Here is a 23182-nt window from a genome sequence, read left to right on the forward strand (position 1 = left end):
GTGATTTATATACATGTGGGAGGACAAAAGGCTTTAACAATAAGCATAATGAACAGTCCATATTTTTGTGACGTTTAATGCAGAAACAGATCAGTTATGATTGTTTTATGTTGTCATTATTTTATTATAGTTTGTATAGGTGTTGGTTGCAAATAAATGTCCTATAATGTAGTACATAATGAAACAGTTCTTAGTATGTACAGTGATTTATGATGTTTTAAACGTTGCAATATGTGGCTGTTGTTTAAACAAATTACAGTAGCAGTGTGAGATCACTCAACAAGGTACACAACGCTTTTCCAACCACCTTATAAAAGCCGCTTGCACGAGTTCTACATCAACCATAATTTAATGGTGAAAATAAATCCCAGCACAACACAACGCTGATCTATGTTAAAAAAAAAAAAAAACTGTACTTCATTGTGTGTTTAAATGCATTATTTAACATTCATGTGAAAACCAAATTTGAGAGAAAATAGCATCACCCTCAAAGAAAAGGTGGACACCATGAGGAGGTCTCCATATTTCCCATGTTGTCTAAGGCATTTTACCTAAGGCCATTCACTGGAAGCAAGCACAAGGAGCACAAACGGAGGGAATCGGAGGAGAAAAATGTGCCTCTTCCAGCATATGTATAAAAAGTTGTCCATTCCTTTCTGTCATTTCAGCAGCTCTCTCTCCATGTTTTCTACAAGCCATCGGTTACATTTCTCATTACTGCCCAGGCAGGGAACTCCGACAGCTGGAAAAGCGGGACGCCCCATGTGGTTATAGCCACCATGACCACCATAACTCCAATCAGGTTCACCCCGAAACCAGCCTTAACCTTGATCAGAGACACAACAGAACAAATTTATTTACTGTGCGGACAGGATCATGTGAATTTATTTATCACCATACTGGTTTTGTGTATGCAGGATTACACATAATTAATAACTGGAACTGTTTATCTCTTAGTATGTCCATAAACGTGTCTAACCATGTCGCTGATTTTCAAATGTCCATAACTGAACACAATGGCGTTTGGTGGGTTTCCTACAGGCAGCATGACTCCAAAGGAAACACACATGGTGGCTGGGATGAGTGTGTTCAGGGGGTTTATCTGCAGAGTCTCTGACTGTGAGGGTAAAAGAGAAAGAGGCCATTCAATATAGAACGTAATTAGAGTCACGTTTCATTTTTGCTGAAACAGTCCTTGGAATCACCTTTTTTTAAAATGTATTGCTGATTTTAATATGAAATGATGGCGCTGTTGCAAAAATGTAGTTGTGGCAGTTCTAAAAATGAAATGCCAAAACACATATCGGACTGTTGCATCTGTCACAGATAAGATCTGGATATTTTCCAGCTGGACTATTTCCCGCTGACATTTCTGACATCTTTTACAGCAGTTTTTACAACGTACAGCTCTGGATATCTTTGATTCATGCATTATACACAGTTTAGTTGTTTCCTCTTATAAGCTCAATATAATACTAAAGAAATATTGCAAGCCAGACTTCCTCACAACAGCACCATTGAACAGTTCTTGTATTATTAAAGTGGGGAAAAAAAGTCAGAATCAGGTATTGGTCAATACTTATGACACCAATATCGGATCTGTATATTCTTAGTCTCTAAGTCTTAATTTACTATTTATTTGAGTCACAAAATGATCCATGATTGCCGCTTATGTAGTAACAATTTGGATTTCCATGTCCCCATTACAGAATATTCACAAAACAGTAGCTAATATGAACATTTGCATTTGATTCCTTGCGAGAGTGTACTTTAGGACCTGCAGAACTTCAATACTAAGTGAGTGTTTCTGGTGTCATTTTGGGAATGCAGGCCTGAATTTTCAATTTTGTTGCATTTTAAACAACAGTCATTGTCAATAGCGGCTTTAACGGAAACCTGGACGTAGACCTTTTTGAAATCTGCCCCGTGCTTTCTTACCAAAGCAGAAAGGATGGGTAGGAATACAGTGAGAGTGGCAGGATTGCTGGCGAATTCAGTCACAGTAGACACGAGCAAGCAAGCAAGTAGAGTGACGGCCCACAGTGGCAGGCCACTCATCGGCTCCAGCTGACGTCCAATCCACATGGACAAACCCGACACCTGTGCACATTATGTACAGTACACATTGTGAACAAATTCACAATTTACATTCATAAAGATTCATTTTATTTTATTACTAAAAGCTGAATAAAACAAAATAACTTTAGTGCTTTGATTAATTTCATTAAATCATTTAACATGTTTATTTAACACCTATATTTAACAAAGTTGTTTTTTTTTTTTTTTTTGGAGAGTATTTTTGTGATTTTTTTTTTTTTAACAAAAGATCAAAAGGTTAAACAAAGAATTTTTCACAGCCTTCTTTGCTCATATTTACCAAGGGTGCCAATATTAGTGGAGGGAACTGTATATGATATAGAGTATATGTGCTTAAGATGTATATATTCTTAGCCCACCTTACACCCTGCTGCCAGCGCATACCCTGCTCCAACCAGAATAACTATTTCCCATGGCATCAGTCTCAAGAAGTCTTTCCACGTGATCATGGGTGCCAATGGGCCTTCTTCTTCATCCTCATTGTCCTCCTCAGACGCAATCACTATGTAAGAAGATACCAACAGCATTTTATCAAATGAGTTTGTGACCTGCTGAATGTGAAGGTTGAGAAAAAGTAAAAATGTAAGTTCTGACCCGTGCTTCCGCTCGAAGAGAAACATGACCAGGGCTTGCGTGCAGGGATGAGGAAGAGGAGGAAGCCAAGCAGCACAGAGACTGTGGCATCAGTCCTGTAGCCTTTCCTGCACAACAGAATTCAGGTAACGTCAGTGCCAGATATTCTATTGAAGTAATGTTTTGAGTTTTTCATTTCTCTTTTTGTCTTGTACAGTGAACACAATGTGATGTTCAGCCTTTTAGTCTTTTTAGTCACACTGATAGACCTGGCACAATTTGATATAATCGCAATTATTTGTGCTGATCGAGATTATCTGTGGCGATCAAGCAGTAAATTCCACATTCATATATTTCCATATAAATCCACTACGTATTCAATAAACATTCATGTTTCTTAATATAATCAGATTACTGCACCTTCATATTTTTATGATTATCCACTGAACTGTTTGTAGCTCTGCCTTCATTAGTAGTTCTTATATTATACTGTACATTTGATCGAATTTATGTAATTTATATAATCATTAATCACAGTATTCCAGTGAACTCAGCATTAAATTTATTTGTGCTGGTACACTCCACAGTAGTGGTTAATGGCTCATATTATCGTAGACACTCAGAGATTTAAGAATTTACAGTTTTTCCATAAGTATTTCTCTTTTTTACCTAGCCTACTAGGTTTAAATATTATAATTATATTGTGGCAGTTGTATACAGTGTTTTACTATCAAAAAAGGTTTAGTTGTGCTGTCCATTTTATCTTTGTACCAGTGTTATTGTGGAGAGGTGTGTATTGTTTGTCCAGCAGGGGGCTCACACCCCTCCCATTTCCCATCACCCTGCTCACCAGTAGCTAAACCCAGAGTCATGATACTCTACACACAGAAACCCAGCAGTATCCTGACTAATCTTATAGCAGACTTATGGCAATAAAATAATTCACTTGCTTATTCTGGTGGAATGGAACACCAGTATACTGAAAGAAAGGGTTAATCATCAGTCATAATGTCATTATGATCATGAACAGAAATCAAGATATATGTGGAAAATTAGCATATTAGATTTTCACACACTCCTCAAACAGGAACGTCCAGCCAGGGACAAATCCCGGTTCTCTTGTGAACCACAGCAAGGTCATCAGTATGAAAAAGACTCCTGTCACAACTTCTGGATAACTGTTTGGTAAAAAAAAAAAAAAAAAAAAATGTGATGTAGTTTCCACACTATACTGCAAACATATTATAACTCTATTGTTTATAACTGCCAGTGAGAGCTATTTGGTGATTTTACCTTATGGCACCAAGCTTCTGGTACTCTTCTTGGATGCGTTTCTCAGAGAGAATCTCCCGCTTGGTTTTGCGTTTCTTACTCCAAGAACAAGTTTCCCTGAAACTAAGCACATCACAGGTTTCAGAAATAAATTCAGTCTTATGCCTACTTGTTAAATCTATCATGAACTTCAAAATAACATGACCCCTTTGGAAAAAACGAAGCAACATTTCTCCAAACTATCTGCTTTTATGAAGGTTATATACAATTTTACTGAAATAATCTACGTCTAAAGAGGAAGAAAACATTTATTCTTACTTGCATCCAAGGAACAGGAAGTGGAGCCAGAGCCAAGTTAACACCAACATAATGAGAGCAATAGGCAAGCCGAAGATGAACCATGTTCCAAAATTGATGACTTTGGCATCTGGATATCGACTACAAAAGAATTTCGGTATTTCAGTATAAATTCATTACACTGGTATGTAAATTGTTATAAAGTTAATACAGTAAACAGTCATTATATGAATATACTGTACATAACCTAGGCAGGATTAGAGAAATATATACGGTTCATTTTGATTGATGGAGTTTAATTTGACCTTCTTCTCCATGAACCCTTTGTAGATATGAATTCAGTTGTATTGGTTAATTTACACAAAGTTTACATTTTTAGTAAACTAACGTCACCCATTATAAACACAGTCATGAAGCAGGTTAACCTCTGTACTTTCCAAGAGCTCATTGATTTAGCACACTTAATGTTATCTCCAGTTTTTACTCGAACGTCCCCTAATCTCATAATGTCACGCTTTGGTTAAATTCTGAAGCTTAACTCTGTATGTGATCACTGACCGCTCCGCCTCTATGTGGCTGCAATTTTCCCTCAACTGATTGTTCCCTTTATTTCTAGGTCAAAGGGTCTGAAACTCAGTCTTTCTGTTAAAGGTACAAGGTACTTATATGTACAAGGTATATACATATATATATATATATATATATATATATATATATATATATATATATATATATATATATATATATAATAGAAAGATATATAAGTGCTATACTGTGTGTATGTATGTATATATGTATTTATTTATACATTTTTATATACACTACCGGTCAAAAGTTTGGAGACACTCGACTGAAATGTTTCTCATGATATTAAAAACCTTTTGATCTGAAGGTGTGTGATTAAACGTTTGAAATCGGTGTCGTAGACAAAAATATAATCGTGCCGACATATTAATTTCTTTCATTAGAAAATTAACATTTTATTTACAAAAAAAATATTTTTTTAAACGGACGACTCGGAGCGAAATATTCGGAAAAGCAGCCGATGAGAGTCCAGCATCGGTGTGAACTCCTTTAATACTGTTTAAAAAGCATCTCAGGGAAATTCCTCAAGAAATCGGTCGAGAAAACGCCAAGAATACATTTCTGGAAATTCTAGACAGAAAGGGTGTCTACTTTAAATATGCTAAAATACTCAATTATTTTTTACTTATTTTGGATTTTTTTTTTATCACAACATCATTTCCATAGTTCCATTTGTGTTATTCCTGAGTTTTGATGACTTTATTATTATTCTAAAATGTGGGGAAAAAATAAAAATAAAGTATGAGTGTGTCTAAACTGACCGGTAGTGTATACCCAATTTTATTCACTTACTTACCTACTTACTAAAATGTATCTTTTTATTTTACTATAAGAGCAAACTTGTGGGTCTGATGAGTATATGGCCTGTGTAAGGAAACTGTCAGGACTACTTCAGACTAACACTCAATTTTATCTCTTCATTTGCTGTGGATGAGCAGAACACTCATAGTTTATAGTAAAAAACTTTGTGACACTATGTGACATCAGACTAAAAGTGTCTTTATTGCACTCTCAATATAATTCAATAGCAAATTGTCACTTTATTAAGTTAATAAATACTCGGAAGGTCACAGTTGCTTGCCATTTCCCCCCCTATTTCTATATAGTCACTGTATGGAAAGGTACAACAGACCTTTGCACTACAATCAGTTCACATCAAAAGGCTGTTTATTTCCTGGGAAAGTCTGTGAGTGGCTTGTGTACACCTGCTTAAACAAATCCTTAAAACTCAGGATCGCTAACTGAGCAAAAGACTTAACATCATTCACAAGAGACAACTTACTTGTTGAACTGCTCTGCAAAGATGAGATTGGTGGAGGTGCCTGTGATGGTTATGAGGCCACCGATGGTAGCTGCATACGTGATGCTCAGAGACAGACACTTGCAGATCATGTGGTCCCTCTTGGTTGGGTACATGGAGTCCCTCCGGATTTTGGGTTTCCTTGGCACAGGAACATCAATTGAAACCTGCCGAGTGCAAACGGTTAGTGCTGATTTAACAAGGCGGAATGTTTCACTAAAGATGTTCAGCAGTTTGTTTTAAACTTGACTCATAATCTGTTAGAAATTCTGGTATTTCTTCTCTGTATTTGATAAACACTTAAACGCTCATGACACTCGGGTCTGCAGGTTTGAGTTGTTGTGAAGGTGGCAGAGTTGAAATGTCTGCTGAACATCGTACTCTAGTCGCACTGACTTGCTGTATGTTACTGTAAGATCACAGCCTCATATTCTGATCTTATTACCTCAGGCAGATGTCCATTAGTCTGCTTTGGAAAGTCTGTTTCCTGAATTGGCTTCAATGCAACACCATTAACTTCCTGTGGGGCAGAAAAGGAAAAAATGCAATGTAGCACACTTAACACTATATGGCATTATTGCTGCTGCTGCTGCTGCTGCTGCTGATGATGATGATGTCATGTGTCTTACCTCAGCAACTGTGCAAAGCTCTGGTTTCTTACAGCTGTGGAAATAAACAAAGATATAATATAGAATGAATTTCAGAATGAAAAGCCTTGTTGAAGAAGTTGATCCATTACATTTCCCTACCTGTTGTTGCAGACTGAAAGCTCGAGCTGATTCTTGCTCAGGTTCTTCTCTTTATGTGCAAAATAAAGTGAAGGTTTTATATGGATTATTATAGCTACACATTACATGATGGTAAAACAATGAAGAGTTATATAATTTACTTTATAGTACAGTATGTTATAGTATGATATGTGTGTACCGTTTTCGTCCTCTTGTGTCTCCACAGTATCCGAGTCATCGTGAGAGTCAGCGATGCCAGTGCAGATGAGCTGCTGCAGCACAGCCTCAGCAATAGGCATCACCATGGCCGTAGTGGAGGTGTTACTCAGCCACATTGACAGGAAAACAGTGCAGCACATGAACCCTAACACCAGCCTGCAACACATCCAACCATCGCTAGCTTTTAACACATCAACTCCTACATGGGTCTGTAATACATCTACCCAAAACTTCTGACACTTCAGCATCACATTGAATTCCAACACCAACCTGATCAATATTCAACCCACGCAGTACATTTACTGACATCAAGCCAAGTGAAAAACACTATATGGCCAAATGTTTGTGGACACCTGACCATCACTCCCATATGTGCGTATTGAACATCCCATTCCAGGTTTAGTTCCGCTTTGCTATTATAAAAAGATCAACTCTTCTGGTAAGACTTTCCAATACAGTTTGGAGCATGGCTTTAGGGATTTGTATTCAGGACACACCATGTCTTCATGGAGCTTGCTTTGTGAACAGGGGCATTTTCATGCTGGAACAGGTCTGGGCCCCTTAGTTCCAGTGAAGGGAAATTGTACGGTTACAGCATACAAAGACATTCTGTACAACTGTGTGCTTCCTATTTTGTGACACCAGTTTGGGGAAGAACCACATATGGGTGTGATGGTCAGGTGTCCACATACTTTTGGCCATGTAGTGTATGTATTTAGAATTGCCAAGAGCTGTAACCATTTATACTAATTGCAGTTCCCTACAAAACACAGGAGATGGTCGGGACAATATCAGGTATAAATCACTGCCAGACATCAGGATTTCTTCTTGATATGACAAATTCTTCCTTATGGACTTTACATAACAGCTTTTTTTCCCCAGTGCAATTTCAGAAGTTTGTTACAATTATGTGCTGCTGAGAGATAAGTCGTTAATATTTCAATCAGTTTGACTACAGGATCAGGAAACGTACTAAATAATGTTCCCTAAAAAAGTTTCAGGAACCTTACTAATGTTTAATAAAAGAAGCTAATAAGCTTCTTAAGTTTTTTTTTTTACTCATCCAGGAAACACTCTCATTCCTTTTAACTCCCAGGTTTCCTCTTTTATCCCTAACAGACCCAGAATCTAATAAGATGCTTGAATGACATAGCACATAATTATTAAATGATTTTACAGATTTGTTCAAATGATCAACTTTGCTTTTCTGTGTAATGAAAGTTTTTGGTTATGAAACTGCAGGTTAGACATACATTCCAGGTTTGGCTCCCGCTATCATAACCATGCGCAGAGCAATGCGTTTGTGCAGGTTCCACTTTTCTATAGAAGCAGCCAGGCAGATAACTCCCATCAGCAGGAGCGTTGTGTCCTTAAAGTACTCTGAGGCCACCTGAAAACATAAACATACGAAAACTTGTATAATTAGAGTAAGAAAAAATGATTTCCTTGCTCTGAAGGAGATTAATCCATGCAAGTTTAGAAATATTAATTAAAGGTTGCGATTATAATAACATTTTGTGCTGTTGTTGAGGCAAAGGGTCAAGGTTTGCTATGAAGGCTGTATAATTAATCAATTATTGTGATGCACAGTGGTGCTTGAAAGTTTGTTAATCCTTTTGAATTTTCTATATTTCTGCATACATATGACCTAAAACATCAGTGTCCTCAACGTAGATAAAGTGAACCCAATTAAAGAAATGAGACAAAAAATATTATACTTGGTTATTTATTTATTGAGGAAAATGATCCAATATTACATATCTGTGAATATGTGAACCTTTGCTTTCAGTATCTGGTGTGACCCCCATGTGCAGCAATAAGTACAACTAAACATTTCCTGTAACTGTTGATCAGTCCTGCACATCGGCTTGGAGGAATTTTAGCGCGTTCCTCAGTACAGAACAGCTTCAACTCTGTTGGTGGTTTTCCTCACATAGGAATTTCCACAACTATTCTATTGGATTAAGGTCAGGACGTTGACTTGAATTCCAAAACATTAATTTTATACTTCTTTAACCATTCTTTAGTAGAATGACTTTCGTGTTTAGAGTCGTTGTCTTGCTGCATGACCCACTTTCTCTTGAGATTCAGTTCACTGACAGATGTCCTGACATTTTCCTTTAGAAAATGAATTCTTCAGAATTCATTGTTACACCAATGATGGCAAGCCATCCATGCCCAGATGCAGCAAAACAGCCACAAACCATGATACTACCACCATCATGTCTCACAGATGGGATGAGGTTCTTATGCTGCAGTGCAGTGTTTTCCTTTCTCCAAACATAATGCTTCTCATTTCAAACCAAAATGTTCTATTTTGGTCTCATTCATCCACAAAACATTTTTTCCAATAGCCTCCAGGCTTGTCTATGTGATCTTTAGCAAACTGCAGAAAGGCAGCAATATTCATTTTAGAGAGCAGTGGCTTTCTCCTTGCAACCCTGCCATGCACACCATTGTTGTTCAGTGTTCTCCCGATGGTGGACTCATGAACATTAACGTTAGTCAATGTGAAAGAGGCCTTTAGTAGTTTAGAAGTTACCCTGGGTTCCTTTTTGACCTCGTGGACTATTACACATCTTGCTCTTGGAGTGATCTTTGTTGGTCTCCACTCCTGGGGAGGGTAACACTGGTCTTGAATTTCCTCCATTTGTACACAATCTGTCTGACTGTGGATCGGTGGAGTCCAAACTCTTGAGATGGTTTTGTAACCTTTTCCAGCCTGATGACCATCAACAACTCTTTTCCTGAGGTCCTCGGAAAACTTATTTGTTCATGCCATGATACACTTCCACAAACATGTGTTGTGAAGATCAAACATTGATAGATCTCTGTTCTTTAAATAAAACAGTGCGCTCTTTCACACCTGATTGTCATCCCATTGCCTGAAAACACCTTACTGTTATTTCACCTTCAATTTAACTGCGAATCCTAGAGGTTCGCATACTTTTGCCACTCACAGATGTGTAATATTGGATCATTTTCCTCAATAAATAAATGACCAATTATAATATTTTTGTCTCATTTGTTTAATTGGGTTCTCTTTATCTACTTTTAGTACTTGTGTGAAAATCTGATGGTTTTCAGTCATATTTATAGAAATATATAGATCATTTTAAAGGCTTCACAAAACTTTCAAGCACCACTGTAAAGGTACACTATAAAAAAAGGTACACTGTAAATTTACAGTATTTATTTTACAGCAAAATACTGTTTTATTATTTTACGGGATTTCACAAAATGATTAGGGAATTAGAGCAGTGCATTATACAGTAAAATACCAGAAAATGCAATGCATGGTAGGATATCAAAGTCTTTGGTAGGGTGAGAATGGTTGAAATATAAGGCCTTTATTTTAGCGACTATTTTAGGTGAAGAACTTTATGTGCTAGTAAAACTTTGGTTTAGGAAATCTTAAGTGGTTGAGTCAATAGTTGTGCTGTCTCTGTGGCTAAGGCTTTGAGTTATAGATTTAGATAGTCGTGTGTTCAAATCCCAGCACTGCCAAACTGCCATGGATGGATCCTTGAGCAAAACCCTTAACCTTCTGCTCAGTTGTATCCAAGTCAATTTAAAAAAACCATCAGCTTAAATAGCAAATGTACTGGATTATGTGTTATTTACACTAAATAAGATACTACAGTGCTTTACTTTACAGTTATTTATTTAACTGGCAGTTTAGTACATTTATACTGGCAACTCTGCTGCTAGTGAATTACTATAAATTTTACAGTAAATGTTTTACACTGTATGTAAATAGAAGAGTATTTATTCATTACTGAAAGTAGTAGTGATGATAACACATATAGCACAAGCATCTACCAGCTATCATTTAAGAAGCAGCAGTGAACCACAACAATAAAACATAAATGAAATAATATGTAGAATTGTGAAAACCAAATAGTGAGATCAGTTTAAACAGCTGTATTTGCTTTGGTCACTTTGACTATGATCTTATATTACCTCTAATCCTAATCCTCACAGTGATCTATGACCAGAGTCTCTCAGCACAGGCCTTGTATACCCCTCTTCTACACATCACTCATGCATATGCACGACCGCATAACATGGTGGTCTTGTGTTAAAAAAAAAAAAAAAAGAAGACATATTTACTGAACATGATTCGACCAACTTAAGATAACTGGTTGCTTTTTCATGTTTGTCAGTGGAATTTAGTCACATGTGTCAGCATTGTGGTTTACATAAGACCTCTGGGTTTAATTTGTGTTCTATAACAGAGTGGCTCAAATAACTAACAGTCAAGTGGGGTGAATGTTATATCCCACTGTACTGAGTATCCATACTGCATGCAATGTGAAGTCTTTGAAACCACAGTATGTTGTGTTGTGTTAAAAGAAAATATTTCTAAACCAAAGGGCCCTTGGAAAATAAACCGTCAGCAAAAAAATCCCTTTCGCAAGACTTTTGAGATGCATTTGTTTGCTGCAATGCACTAATCATGGCATACTTTCAGATGTAGCACAGTAAAGTCCAAAAGTCTTAGTCCATGACATAGAGTTATTTGTATCTAATCACTTACTACTTTTGGTCAACCTAATTTTAAATAATAATAATAATAATAATAATAATAATAATAATAATGTTATTGTTGTTATTGTCATTAAATGTAACAGTAAAGAAAGGAGCATATTATGTAACAGACCATTTTGTCAGACTAAAAACATAATGATGGCTGCTGGGTTTCACTGCAAAAATAATATGCAAGTGCACCAGGCAAAGTCTTCAGAAGAACTGTGGCTGGTTCTGAAAGATGCTCAATAAAACTTACAGCTCATTTCCTTATAAAACTGCACTAATTGTACCTGAGACTACAATTTTTTTTTTTAAAGCAAAGGGTCGTCACACTAAACATTGACTTTGTTTCACTTACTGTTTACTGCTCTTAATAGTATTTTTTTTATGTAGAAACATTTAATTTCATTATTTTGGAAATTATGTACACTACCAGTCAAAAGTTTGGAGACACTCGACTGAAATGTTTCTCATGATCTTAAAAACCTTTTGATCTGAAGGTGTATGATGAAATGTTTGACATCGGTGTTGTAGACAAAAATATAATTGTGCCGACATTCATTTCTTTCATTAGAAATCTAACATTGTATTTATAATAAGTAGGGGAAAAGGGTGTGTACTTTGAAGATGCTAAAATACTAAATTATTTTTTATTTATTTTGGATTTTTTATCAAAAACATAATTCCCATAGTTCCATTTGTGTTATTCCAGAGTTTTGATGAGTTTAGTATTATTCTAAAATGTGGGGGGAAATAATAAAAATAAAGAATGAGCGTGTCTAAACTTTTGACTGGTATTATATATTAGCAGGTCCAAGAGCAGACCCATATAATTACTTACACTATACAGTATATTATTGCTAATCTTTTTTTTTTTTACTTCCACTTTCCTTCTTATTCATCTTATTAAAATTCTCTGATTACACTAAAATAAATGTGTTTTCCATTTATCTACAGTGTCTAAGAGTCAAAATATCATTTAATACTTAATATGCCTTGTCCACAATACACTTCCATTAATATATGGCCTAGAAAAGACCCTACTATTGCTTCTTTTACTTATACAGGTGTACTCAGCAGTATATCCGTGATCTGATGCTGAGAGAATTTAACAAAAGGTCGAGAGCACATGGCCCCACAGTGAAGGACTATTGCGCAAGTTCATCTGACCATCTGACTCTCTTCACTCTCTGCCTCATTCTCTGTCTTTCTGAAATACAAATTCTAATATACAGTGCCTCCAGAAAGTATTCACATCCTAGTGATTATTTCTCTTTCTGCTGTATTGCAACATCACATTTACGTATATTAGTTACAAGTTTTTTCTGCTCCTTTTTAAAGTGACTCTCCACAGAAATAAAATTAAATATATATATATATATTTTATATTTTTACATTTCAAAAACTGCTTAGTTTATCAGTATTCATCCCCTCAGTGTGAACTGTCCTTTAGCAGCAATTACAGATTTGAGTTGTCTTGGATGTGTCTCTATGAGCTTTGCACATGTGGATTTTGAACTCTGCCAAATCAGATGGAGAATGTTGGTGGACAACAATTTTCCGGCCATGCCACAAGTTTTCAATTAGATTTAAGCCTGGGCTTTGACTCTACCATTTCAAAACCCAAACCTTCTTTTTTTTCTTCAAGTCATTCCTTTGTAGTTTTTTGCCCTGTGCTTTGGCTCACTGTCCTACAGGAACATATATTTCCAGTCTCTCCTGCTGAATTGTAACCCTAGAGCATGATGCTACCACCACCGTGCTTGATCACATGAATGGTGTTACCTGGATCTTGAGCTGTATTTGATTTGTACCAAACACGTACTTATATTTTATACATATACTTACTATATAATTATATTTTATACTTCAATTTGATGTTGCAATACAACATGAAGGGAAATAAACCCTGGGGGTCAATACTTTCTGGAATCACTGAATATTACTTTGACAAATGTTTTAATATATTTGATGTGAAACTAATCAATAGCTTTACAGTTAATTCAGGTTCAAGTTCATGTCAAACATGATTTCATGTAAAATCTTGACTTTGTACCATCTATCAAACATCTATATAAAAAAAAATTCTCCTTTGAAAATTCCCATTTTGAATTCCCAAGCCTTAATTCAACTGTGCCAGACATAACAGTTTACTCACCTCACTTGATTTGAGAACCCCAAAGAGCGGGTATAAGAATGCTGGCACCAACGCTGCAGCCCCCAATGGCACTGCCTCTGACACCCAGTACACTGCTGTCACAATCAGCACATAGGCACAGGAGGACTCCTACAGAGGGACAAACACAGGGTACGTCAGGAGTCTAGACACTACAAACTTCCACACTTTAGGAGGTACGACGATGTACCTTCAATGACATGAAAATAGCTTACACTGAATACGCTCACTGCAGTTGAAAGTATCTTGAATATAGGCAAGTTTATCTAATATTTCTTTATATGAGATTATTATAAATCAGATCTAAGATTATTGTATTTGCAGATCATTTTGATTCTTTCTGGAAACAAATTTGTAAAAATTCTAACGTTTATAGAACATGACTATTTCATGGTTGAAATTATTAAAAGAAATATGTTTAGTAATACCAAATACTAGATCAATTTGACTATATTCAATATATTTTCACTTGATAATATGTCTTTTTTTGTGCAATGATAGATATTTTGTTAGGACACTCTAAGACCATACAATCTAACCATGCATTAGTATGCTGAAAGCACTTAGATATTAGAACAATGTGGATTTCTAAAGCATTTTTTTTAAAATCATAAATATTCTAAGTAGAATAAATAATAGATATGAAATAGCATGTTACACATTACATTCCCAACACAGAGTGACTTGACTGTTTGTCCAACCGTCTCTTCACTTTCAGTGTTACAAAAGAAAAATGCAAAACAATTTATAAATTGACAACAAAACGGAGATCTATGTAAGCATGGAATCAGTGTCACAAAGGATCCTGCCATTTACTCCTATGATCAGATGTTTGAATATTAAGCACTGCTATGGTTACAAAATTAAGTCATTTATTTCCTGGCACTCATTGTGTCTCAAGTTCTGCACACTAGGCTGGAGCAGTGAGGAAGTTAATCAGGTGATTCACATTTGTGTATTAATCAGGTTTTATAACAGGCTAAGAGTAGTCAAGCAGCATTAAAACCTGAACACACATTTCTATAGTAATGCAGGAATGCAAAACTTTGAATGAATGAACACCATTATGAATGAAGTCTAAATGAAGCTTTCCTGTGTTCATTTTACACTGTACTTGCTCTTGGCTAAACCATGTTTTAATCATGTGGACATGGTGATTGTGGCCGGACATATTTTCACAGCCAGTAAGACCAGCTAAGACTTTGCTTGGCATGCTCTAACCTCCCTCCTAACTCCAACTCTTATGTGTTCGTATCTCCTGCTGGCTGTGCCCAGGCTCAAAGGTGAAGGCACGTCACAGCAATGTGCACTGCTGGCAGATTAAGCTGCAGGCCAGCACATGGTGTTTTCCTGGGCTCTAATCTGTTTGTTGTTAATCAGTCCATTCCAACGTGATTGATTTAGGCTATTTTAAAGAGTGTGAAATGGACCTTTTTCAGGGGTTTCTAGGATCTCATGACAGTCATGCTATGGCTCTGATTTTGTCAAAGGGTCAGGTAGGAGATAATGAATTCTCTGCAATTAATCATTGAGCATTTGCCGGCCCTCTACGTGCTAATGGTTTGTTTTAGTCAGAATACACATTCAGTTTGTAGTCACAAGAGCATTCACGACATGTGCATTCACTGCAATACAGTGATGGGTAATACTGGGATCTTGCTCACCATTGTATAATGGTGAATCTTTATTTCTTGATCGTTCTGCCACAGATCAGTGATTAAAGCTATCTAATCTTTAGTTTCCTTTGTGATGACAATTCAAACAGAATGTGGACCTGATGGTGGGAAAACAATTGATCACAGTAACTGAAACCGATTTGACCTCAGGGCCAGACTGATTATCATTATCAGACAGGAAAAAAGAACAAATTTTGCAACTGTCGTTTATTTTGTTGAAGCATGACTAGCAAAACAATTGACTGAAATGAAGGAAAGGCTGTTTCTCGCATGATATCAGTGCGCTTTTGACTCAAAATGGACCCAAAAACACTATAAACAAACAACATCTGCAAAAGCTGCTGGTGTTTCAAATAAACAATTCTTACAGCAAAGCAAGATGTGACAGAACATCAGGAGGGTGCCTAGTCATGACTTGTAATGCATCTTTACAACCCCTCGAGCTGTAACCTTTCCAAATTGGTGAAAGGTTCTCTTACTCCTTACTTAAAAGGGGATATTTATCTATAGCATATCATATAGTCTACCTCTTGGCGACATACTATTATATTTAGGAATAGTAGCCTGCCATTTCTCTGTCTGTCAAGATATCCATTTATTCAACAGAATCGGTATATTAGGAACTGCACTGAATTTTAACAATGCATTTATAGCAGGGGTCTGCAGTTTTCGGGACTTAATGTCCTGCACAAAATTCCCCCCTAATGCCAATATAGACTATCTGATCCATCTCATCAGCGACACAGATCAGGTGTTTTTGGAGCAGCGAAAACCTCAAACAGTGTAGGTCAGTCATTTCAGTCCATCTGGCTGATCTTGAGAATCTCGGACTTAATGTGTTATAGGTGAGCAAGACATCCCCTGAGGTTTACCAAAGCGCACAGCCACCCACAATTACTAAAGCGCACAGCCACCCACATTTACCAAAGCGCACAGCCACCCACATTTACCAAAGTGCGCTTGTTCGTAAATACGCACGGAAACGCGCGCCATGCGCACGGGGGGGAAAGTTTCCAGCTCCCAAAGTTTAATACCGCACACTAGTCTAACTAAGTAGTTCCAAGATTCCCACACGTCAATAGTTTCCTCATTATTTTTGTTTGTGTGTGTACGATTCATTTAAACTGCATTGCTGGAAAGAATCGATTCTGTAAAGTTTATCGGATCCATAAATGACGTTTGTTTAGAAAGTGATACTTGCGCTTAATTTTGAGTCCTAGATACTCAACATTGTACTGCATAATCATTCCTACTACTATAATAACACACACCACGCAGAGTTTTAACCTGATATTCAGTACTCACACTGCTTGGATGGATGAGAGGCAGAGGCAGTAGGGACAGTGGGATCATGACCACAAGGATCAGCTTCCTCGCCACCCACAGCTTCCTGAACAGGTCCATTCTTACTGTCTCCAAGCTCACCGGAGTTTCCTTAGGTTTCTTTGGGTGTGTTTTTCTTTCTTTTATACCCGCAAGTCCACGAAACTCAAGGTTTCTGAGACTAACTACGCATAAGTCGTGTGCTGTGATTTTTTTTTCAGGTTATAATATGATGCAATTTCTTGAGCCACTGCGATCTACTACAAAAAAACTGTCCATTTATGCATGTTTTCTAAAGTGTGAAGTTTGTCTTGAGTTTGGCTTCATGGATGCCGAGTGCAAAAGCTGTTCCTTTGGTGTATCTGTTCTTCAACAGAACTCTACTCCAGCCTTAAAGAGAAATGAAGCAGATCATTCTTATATCACTCACACGACCGGGTAGATCATTCATTTAGCCTCTTCTAATTGTTATTATTGTGTGTGTCGCTTTTTTTCCCAGATTATCCAATAGTCAATCATACAAAATAAAACAACTTAAATTAACCTGCCAAAACATCCAACATGTAGTTCTTATATTATAGAAAGCTCTGCGAGTGCGCAAAACTCTTAAGCAATGGCATGGCCCCGCCTTGTCTTCTCCTTGACCAATCAGAAAACAGTATCCTAATGGTTGTCAATGAGTCAGAGCAGTTTTGTTTTGTTTTGTTTTTTTTTTGTTTGTTTGTTTGTTTTTTTGCTGGTGTGAATTAAGTATGACAACAAGTTGATTGAATCAACATTAATGAAGCAATTAGATGTAAATGGACATATTCAATATTTAAGTTGAATTCAACACTGAGCTTTGTGATTATAAAATGCTGCAGATCAGAAAAGAGCAAGGTATTAGGCTTAAACTTCTAGCCTACATACAAAACACTGCTACCGTTTAAACATACACTGCCTTTGGAGAATTTTTTTTATTTTTATAAACTACTTCAGGAAAAGGTAAGTTTGATGACTGCCCGTGACTCAGCTGTTCGGACATCTATGGGAAGTTCATTCCACCACCTAGGTGCCAGAACAGAGAAGAGTCTTATTGCATGCCTTACTTGTACCTTGAGTGGTGGCCGAGCAGTGCTAATCAGCAAAAGTGTGTAAGATTATGAATGGGAGAGGAAAAGAACAGTTGATTGTCTATGGTTACCCTAAGGTTGCGTGTAGTGACTGAATATGAGTTGTCCAGGGAGATCACAAGATCACGACACAAGGATGAGTCACCTGGGATGAACAGCAGTTCAGTTTTGCTGGGTTTCAGCTGCTGATCTGCCATCCATGATGAGATGTCTGCCAGACGTGCTGAGATCTGAGCAGAAACATGAGTGTCTGAGTGAGGGAGAGGATGAGTTGAGTCTCGTCTGTGTAGCAGTGGTATGAAAACCCATGTGAGAATATGACCTGACCATATAGAGACAGAACAGAAGAGGACCAAGTACTGCGCCTTGTGGGACACCACTGGAGAGTCTGAGTGGAGCGAATGTGGATCCTCTTCACGTCACCTGATATGACCGACCCTCCAAGTAGGAATCAAACCATTGCCGTGCCCTAAATTCCAAGACACATAAGGATGAAAAGAGTGTCTTGTGGTTGATTGAGTGATTGTGAGATGTCTGGAGCATTGTGGAATTAATTGGATTCAATGGGCAGGTGGTACGATTGCAGGAAAAGATGACTTGCAGGATCTCTTCTGTTGCTAGATTGGAACGATATACCAGTCAAAGAGAAGGGGAATGAATGTGTAGTGTAGGAGTTGGAGTAGGATTGAAGGTCTGGCAGATTTTTTTTAATTTTCCCATCATAAAAAATGGCAAAGTCTTTCCTCCCAAGAGCTCAGCTATATACATATAGCTGTGGCTTTAAAAATGTGTTTTTTCATGCAGGATCAGGATTTTACACTTCCCAGAATATTCAAACATTTTCGGCATTATTCAAAAGAAAAAAGTTTATTTAACAAAGGTAAAGTTAAATAGTTTTTTAAAGTCAACTACCAGTCAGAAGTTTTGAAACACTTGTTCATTCTTTATTATTAATATTATTATATAATAATAGTTAAACAAAGCTATGAAATAACCCCAAAAATGGTGATGTAATTACTGGTGAGCATAAAGCAACTTTATGTTTTTACTTAGGTTCACAGTTGCAATCGTCTGGGTTACGCATGTAACCCTCTTCCCTGAAAAGGGAACGAGACTTTGCATTAGTTGAATGCTGTGGGAAGTGCCCTCATGCGTGACCAGTATCTGACGCTTGTGTAACATCATGCATATTTATGGACCTGCGGTGATCAGGTGACATGACACTTAAGTGCGTCGTGTGATATATAAACGACACCTGTGAACCGCGCCGTCAGCCTCTATTATCTGAAGTGAAGATGCAATTCACAGGCACACTCCAGTATGACAAAGCTACACTACGTCTCGTTCCCTTTTCAGGGAATAGGGTTACATGCGTAACCCAGACGTTCCCTAGCAAAGGGAACTCCATGTTGCATTAGCTGAACGCTGTGGGAACGAGAATACCCACTCCATCATATCGAGGGTATGGCCTGTTCAAAAGATCCGAGCCCGAGGGTCACTGCAAGACACTCGAACCCGTTGGCTGCTGCTGTCATAAGCCCCAACAGTCTCCTGTAGAGACTGGAGGGGATGTCGAGATCCAGCTTTATCTTGCTCAGTGTTGATAGGATTGACCTGGGATAGAAATACCCTCATCATAGTAGAATCCTTATAACCTCTAGAAAAGTTGTCCGCTGCACTGGAGAAAGCATACTTTTCTGAGGTTCAACCTGACCCCCAAACATGTGGCCGAGAACAACATCTCGATGTTGAATCGCCAGTACCCTGGATCGTGCTATAATTAACCAGTTGTCCAGGGAGTTTAGTACACAGGTGCCCTGGAGTCGCAATGGAGCCAGAATGACATCCGTGCACTTTGTGAAGGTGTGAGGGGATAAAGCTATCCCAAAGGGAAGAACTCGATATTGGTATGTGTTGCCTCCAAATGCAAACCTCAGGAACTTCCTGTGACTGGGCAATATTTCTATGTGGAAAGATGCATCTTTTAGATCTATTGTCACAAACTAGTCCTCAAACTGCATCTATGGAACGATAAGTTTGAGTGTCAGTATCTTGAACCTGTATGTCCGAAGAGTACAGTTCAGATGATGCACATCTATAATTGACCACATACTTCCATATATTTTGCGGACCAGGAAATAACAGCTGTAAAAACCTCCCTCCCTCAGGGAACAGGATAGATGTTCTATGACCCCTTTGTCCAAGAGGGATCTTACTTCCTGCGCTAACGTCGGACTTTGCTCTGTGCTGACTACTGTGGTGAGCACACCTTTGACCTGGGGGTCGAGCTCTGAACTGGACCTGGTTACCCTTTTCTACGGTAGACAGAACCCATGGAGACACATTTGACAGTAGTTTCCATGCTACCAGATGGCCATTTAGTGACGTTAACTTTTTCACATTCTACTGGAAGGAAAGCATCACATTTTCATTATGCTGTGACATTTATTCACACCAGTGCGAGTGACCTGTTCAGAGTTATATAATACAATTGGAATAAAAACTACAGGAAGTCCAAAATGCATCTACACCGCGCAACAGTTACTTTCACACTGCTTTTCATCTCCTCAGTCAACCGGACAAGTGTGTAAATACTGCAGAGAATCCATTATGATGAAGAGTAACACTGTACATCATCTGCTTCAACTTCCCGATCTCACAATCCGCCATCTTTTACTGATCCAACAAAATGACCTGAACTTGCACCTACTTGTGTAGACACAGCAGCTTCACGCGGAGTAAATTAATAATAATGCTAACGTTACAAGGTGGGTTTAATTCAAACTTCTTTATTAAATAATTCCTCACCAATCATAATCAAGAGTAGCAACTGTTCAGTCTGTGAACATACAGTAGACTGCTGCTCTTCCTTCACTAACTCTAATTCACTTCATTTAAACTCAGGGTTGCCAGATATCACTATAAAAGTCAACTCCAGTTTCAATGTTTTGATTAAATCCCCCACTTATCAGCAGACATGGACACTGTACTGGGGAAACCATCTAAAACTGATAAACAGGTTAACGGTTGTTTTTTTGCATATAGTCTGTAAAATTAACTGAAAATATTACATTTAATTTATCAGAAGGTAAATTAATTTGTCATGGCTCACACTATGTTCCTAAATTCTGTCATAATTGACCAGCTCAAGTTTTCTCATGCCTAGTTGTGTGTTATATTGTGGCACATTAATGTTACCTTCTCTAAAAAAAAAAAAAAAAAACCTAAACTTCAACTGTGCTCCAAAGTTTTTGACTGCGCTCCTAAATTTTTGTAATTAGGAGCCCAAGTGTTCCTAAAAGAAATTGTTACCGTAGAGCCCTGCCTTTATGACCATTCTCAGATCAGGCCTAGTAGCAGGCTGCGACCGTGGCCACCCGGTTTCCCTGGCTGTCTGCAGGGGAAGACGGGCCATGCCATTCATTCCCAACAATGGCCGAATAATCAGACATCGCGGTGTTATAAATACGGCTTATGTAGGATTTTCCCCAGAAGCGTGATATCTTGTCATTCACTTCTGGAAAAAAGGGGAATTTTCTGAAGTATGAGGGAGATTTATTTTCACTGGGGAGAAAAAAATCTCATCCAGCCTTAGTAATCACTTCAAGTAGCTCTTTATATGCTTGAGACCTACTCTCAGATTTTAGCACACCCTTCTGGCTCCTCGGAGTCAGAGAGGAATTTTTTTTTTTTGGCTTTCCATAGCGGAAGGAGGACTCGCAACGCAAGCTCCAGAAGACAGAGCAAGAGAGCAGCGCTCGTCTCTGGCTCCTCTTTCAGATCCATATGAAACCCCCTTGGCAGCGGCGAGCCGCGAGGTTCTGAAACCCAACTCCCCTCAGCGAAGAAGAGAGCGAGTTGAGAGCTGAGCTGCCTAATTGTAAGGCTTTAACAATGCTCACAGTCAGACATCTCAAGCGCTGCCCTGGTGTGCTCCAACCCTAGACACTTCACACAGAAAGTGTGTTCATCCCCCACGTGATGAAACGGGAGCAAAGTGTAAAACACTTCCTGAATTCTCTCTCACTCATACTATTCGCTCTTTTTTTTTTAAAGGGACAGAAAAGTAAAGAGACTTTTTTAAAGATAGAGAGAAAATGAAGAGTCTTTTTGCGAGTGTTGCACAAATGACCAACATACAGTCTCGCTGAAGATAATAAGGCTGACGGAGCGGTTCACAGGTGCTTCATTTATATCACGGGACACGCTTAATTACCACGGCACCTGATCACGGCAGGCCTATAAATAGGCATGATGTTACACAAGCTTTAGATACTCGTCTTGTGACGGCACTTCCCACAGCGTGTAGCTCACACAACGTTGAGTTCCCTTAGAAAGGGAACAGCATACATATGAGTTTTGGAGGGCTCTTATTTTGTGATTTAACATAAGACAGAATTTTTATTGATTGATTGATTTGTTTGTTTGTTTTATTTAACAGTATCAAGTTACAAACTCAAGTAGGGACAATAATATGCCTATGAAAATATACACAAGTGACATGTGAATACATCTCCAGTCATATATCTATCATTTTGTGTAAATATGCTTAAACAGGTTCATGTGTATAAAAGAAACAATAGCATATTCAGTACAATAAACGAGAAGATATTAATATTATTAGTAATATTATTCTAAGGTGAAATTAAACTAGTCTGTGGAAACAAGTAGTCTGGTAGTTTCCTTTTAATATAAATCTGAATTCATGGACAAATGCAGAGATAGATAGATAGATAGATAGATAGATAGACAGACAGACAGACAGACAGACAGATAGATAGATAGATAGATAGATAGATAGATAGATACTTGCGCTAACTCCTGATGTGAACGATCGGCCACAAATTCCTAAATTCAGAAAAGCCTGCAACCTTTGACGCAATATTTCATTGTCCATTACATATCCCTCTACATGATGTTGGTATCATTGTAAAGATGAAAAATAAGTGGTCTGATTATGCTAATACAACCAGAAAAAGCCTATAACATTTCCCATTGTCACAAGATTCAAACATGTTGCTCAATGACATTTCAAGGTCATGATGAATCACATGAACATGTTAAGCTATTTGAATTGGGATTCAAATCAGGTTTCTTTATTGGGGTCAAACCATTACAGACTGCAACCTATAAACTCTAACGATTTGTTTAAGCAATGGTGATTTGCAACCCCAACAACATGTCTTTTGGTCAAACAAAGCCACTTTAACTTGGGCAAAATTTGGGGAGGGGCAGGGGGTTTTGGGTTGAGATGAAAAACAGGATGACTGAAGCCAAGGATGTAACCTGGC

At 37.8% G+C, this 23182-nt stretch overlaps 1 protein-coding gene across 1 annotated transcript; it reads right to left on the reverse strand.

The window, feature by feature from the left end:
* Window positions 1-72: 72 nt before the first annotated feature.
* Window positions 73-16993, reverse strand: slc13a4 (solute carrier family 13 member 4). The gene is made up of 16 exons (XM_053650620.1): window positions 16762-16993; window positions 13763-13891; window positions 8325-8461; window positions 7052-7227; window positions 6874-6922; window positions 6754-6787; window positions 6570-6644; window positions 6107-6291; window positions 4261-4380; window positions 3964-4065; window positions 3747-3848; window positions 2704-2798; window positions 2457-2599; window positions 1939-2100; window positions 980-1117; window positions 73-826 (listed from the first exon to the last, which is right to left on the reverse strand). Exons 1-16 carry the CDS (start codon window positions 16858-16860, stop codon window positions 689-691), a joined length of 1884 nt encoding a protein of 627 aa, XP_053506595.1. The 5' UTR covers window positions 16861-16993; the 3' UTR covers window positions 73-688.
* Window positions 16994-23182: the final 6189 nt, after the last annotated feature.

The sequence above is a fragment of the Ictalurus furcatus genome, chromosome 19 (assembly GCF_023375685.1).
Source record: "Ictalurus furcatus strain D&B chromosome 19, Billie_1.0, whole genome shotgun sequence".
Classification (NCBI taxonomy): Eukaryota; Metazoa; Chordata; class Actinopteri; order Siluriformes; family Ictaluridae; genus Ictalurus; species Ictalurus furcatus.